The following is a 2,073-nucleotide window of genomic DNA, read 5'->3' on the forward strand; positions in this document are numbered from 1 at the left end:
AGGGATAGTTCACCCTACAATGAAAAGGGTCATTTTCTCATTCTAATGTCATTTCAAACCTGTTTGAATTTCTTTTTACAGCAGAACACAAAAAGAAGATATTTTGAAGAATGTTGGTAACCTGCCCGTTGACTTGCATTGGTTTTGTGTCCGTACAATAGAAGTCAATGGGTATAGACGTTGTTTAGGTTACCAACATTCTTCAAAATATCTTCAAAGAAAGTCATACAGGTTTGAAAGGACAGGAGGGTGAGTAAATGATGACAGAAATTTCGTTTTTGGATTTAACTTTATAAATGAACTTAATGTGGAAGTCCCATGGTTACTCATCATTCTGGTTGGGCGTGAACATCTACCTCCACTACCTCAATATTTGCATTTGTTTCAGCATCCATGATTACATCAGCTTGGGCTGGCGGGTCTGCCGTAGGAGTCCCTGCATTCTCATTGGCCAGAGGCTCTCTGGGCATGGCATCATCATAGTCTTGCTCTCCTTCTATCTCCACTTCATAGGTGACCTCATCTGCAAAAGTCACAGGCATTCTCACATGTGCATAAAAACCAAACACACGCACGCGCACGCACGCACGCACGCACGCACGCACGCACGCACACACACACACACACACACACACTGATGAGGTGTGAATTGTAATGCTGTACCAAGCAAGGTCTCAGGTCTCTTGGGAAGCAGTGGAAGGCCAGGGTCGTCCTCATCGTGCGTTTGAGAATGGGAGACGTCATGGGCTTGTTCCTCAATGTCATCATATTCTGTCCCAGTAGAACCTGCACTTTTATCATCTGCATCATCCTCTCCTGGTAAAAAAAAACTGATTAGATACACAGATAGACCAAAAGACAGAACAGAAGATAGAATGACAAATAGAGCAATAGACAGACAGACAGATCTCACCTTTTCTGTTGGTTATGGGAGCATCCACCTCCTCATAATCGTCCTTTTCAAACAATGACATCTTTTCCTCAGAATCTGAAAAATGAGCTTGCCTGGTATTAATATCTTTAATTCAAGTAAAAAATGTAGATGCATTTTTAATGCTTTATTTATTGCCGATAGATGTCATTTGCAAATGTTTTACATGCACGAGTAACACTCCATAAACCATTAGAAAAAGCATTATAATGAAAATAAGAAAATAATTATAATGGCAGACCTCTGTCCACTGTTTCCATGTTATTCATCTCATTTGCATTTAAGCTTTTGTCTTTGGCATCTTTTTGTCCGTAGCGTCTTACTAAAAAAAGCAAAATCAAACAATTATGAATTTGAAGGAGGATAAAAGATTTGGGTAGGTTAAGATTGCATTATTATATTTTAGATTTACTTAAATAGAAAGCAATTCAAATTTTAGTTAGACAAGTATTGGGAAACGCTGCCCCCAACAGACTGAAACGATCATTTAAATGTACTCAAAATACAGAACTGTGTGTTTCTGCATGGTGCAAGTTGTACATACAGGCTGAAAGTCGATTTCTCTGTGAAATCACACCCAGCAATCCCAGAATGCCCAGCAAAACACCGACTATCAGACCGACGTTTACTTGAGTTTTTTCCGCATGACCTGCCATTTAAAATACACAGTTTAAGCCACTAAAGCAAAATGTTCGGCTTTACAAAAAATAAACAAGGAGAGGTGAAATAAACAATAAAAAGCTAAATATGATTTCGGTGTAAGTACTGGATATACTGGATTTACCTTCACATGTGATTTCAGCCCGTCGATTTTGGCATTTTTCATTCTCATCTTTTTGTAAAAGCCGCACACACTGATTCATGTTTTGGTGCTTTTCAGGGCACGTGACTGTCACCTGTATATCTTTAGCCATCTCGTTTAATTGTCTTTCATTCAGTGTCTGACCATTCTTGCAGTCGAGTGCTTCACAAATCTTCTCACGATCAGAATCACTAATGTCTGCACAGACATATTCCCATTGATTTCGAAATTTGACCCCAAGAAACCCGCCACATTTTTCTGTGGTGCTGAACTGAACAATCTCTGTGCAACAAAAAAGTGGTAGTCAATTATTCATACAGCTATATATACAACACAAACA

The 2,073-nt window shown here is 39.1% G+C and overlaps 1 protein-coding gene across 1 annotated transcript; it reads right to left on the minus strand.

The window, feature by feature from the left end:
* Positions 1-356: 356 nt before the first annotated feature.
* LOC130551264 (uncharacterized) lies at positions 357-1,845 on the minus strand (the record flags this gene model as incomplete). Its single annotated transcript, XM_057328822.1, has 6 exons — positions 1,716-1,845; positions 1,476-1,580; positions 1,173-1,253; positions 914-988; positions 664-816; positions 357-523 (listed from the first exon to the last, which is right to left on the minus strand). Coding segments are annotated over exons 1-6 (711 nt in total), but the record flags the coding sequence as incomplete, so codon positions are not given.
* Positions 1,846-2,073: the final 228 nt, after the last annotated feature.

This window comes from Triplophysa rosa, unplaced genomic scaffold, assembly GCF_024868665.1.
Source record: "Triplophysa rosa unplaced genomic scaffold, Trosa_1v2 scaffold853, whole genome shotgun sequence".
In the NCBI taxonomy this organism is placed as follows: Eukaryota; Metazoa; Chordata; class Actinopteri; order Cypriniformes; family Nemacheilidae; genus Triplophysa; species Triplophysa rosa.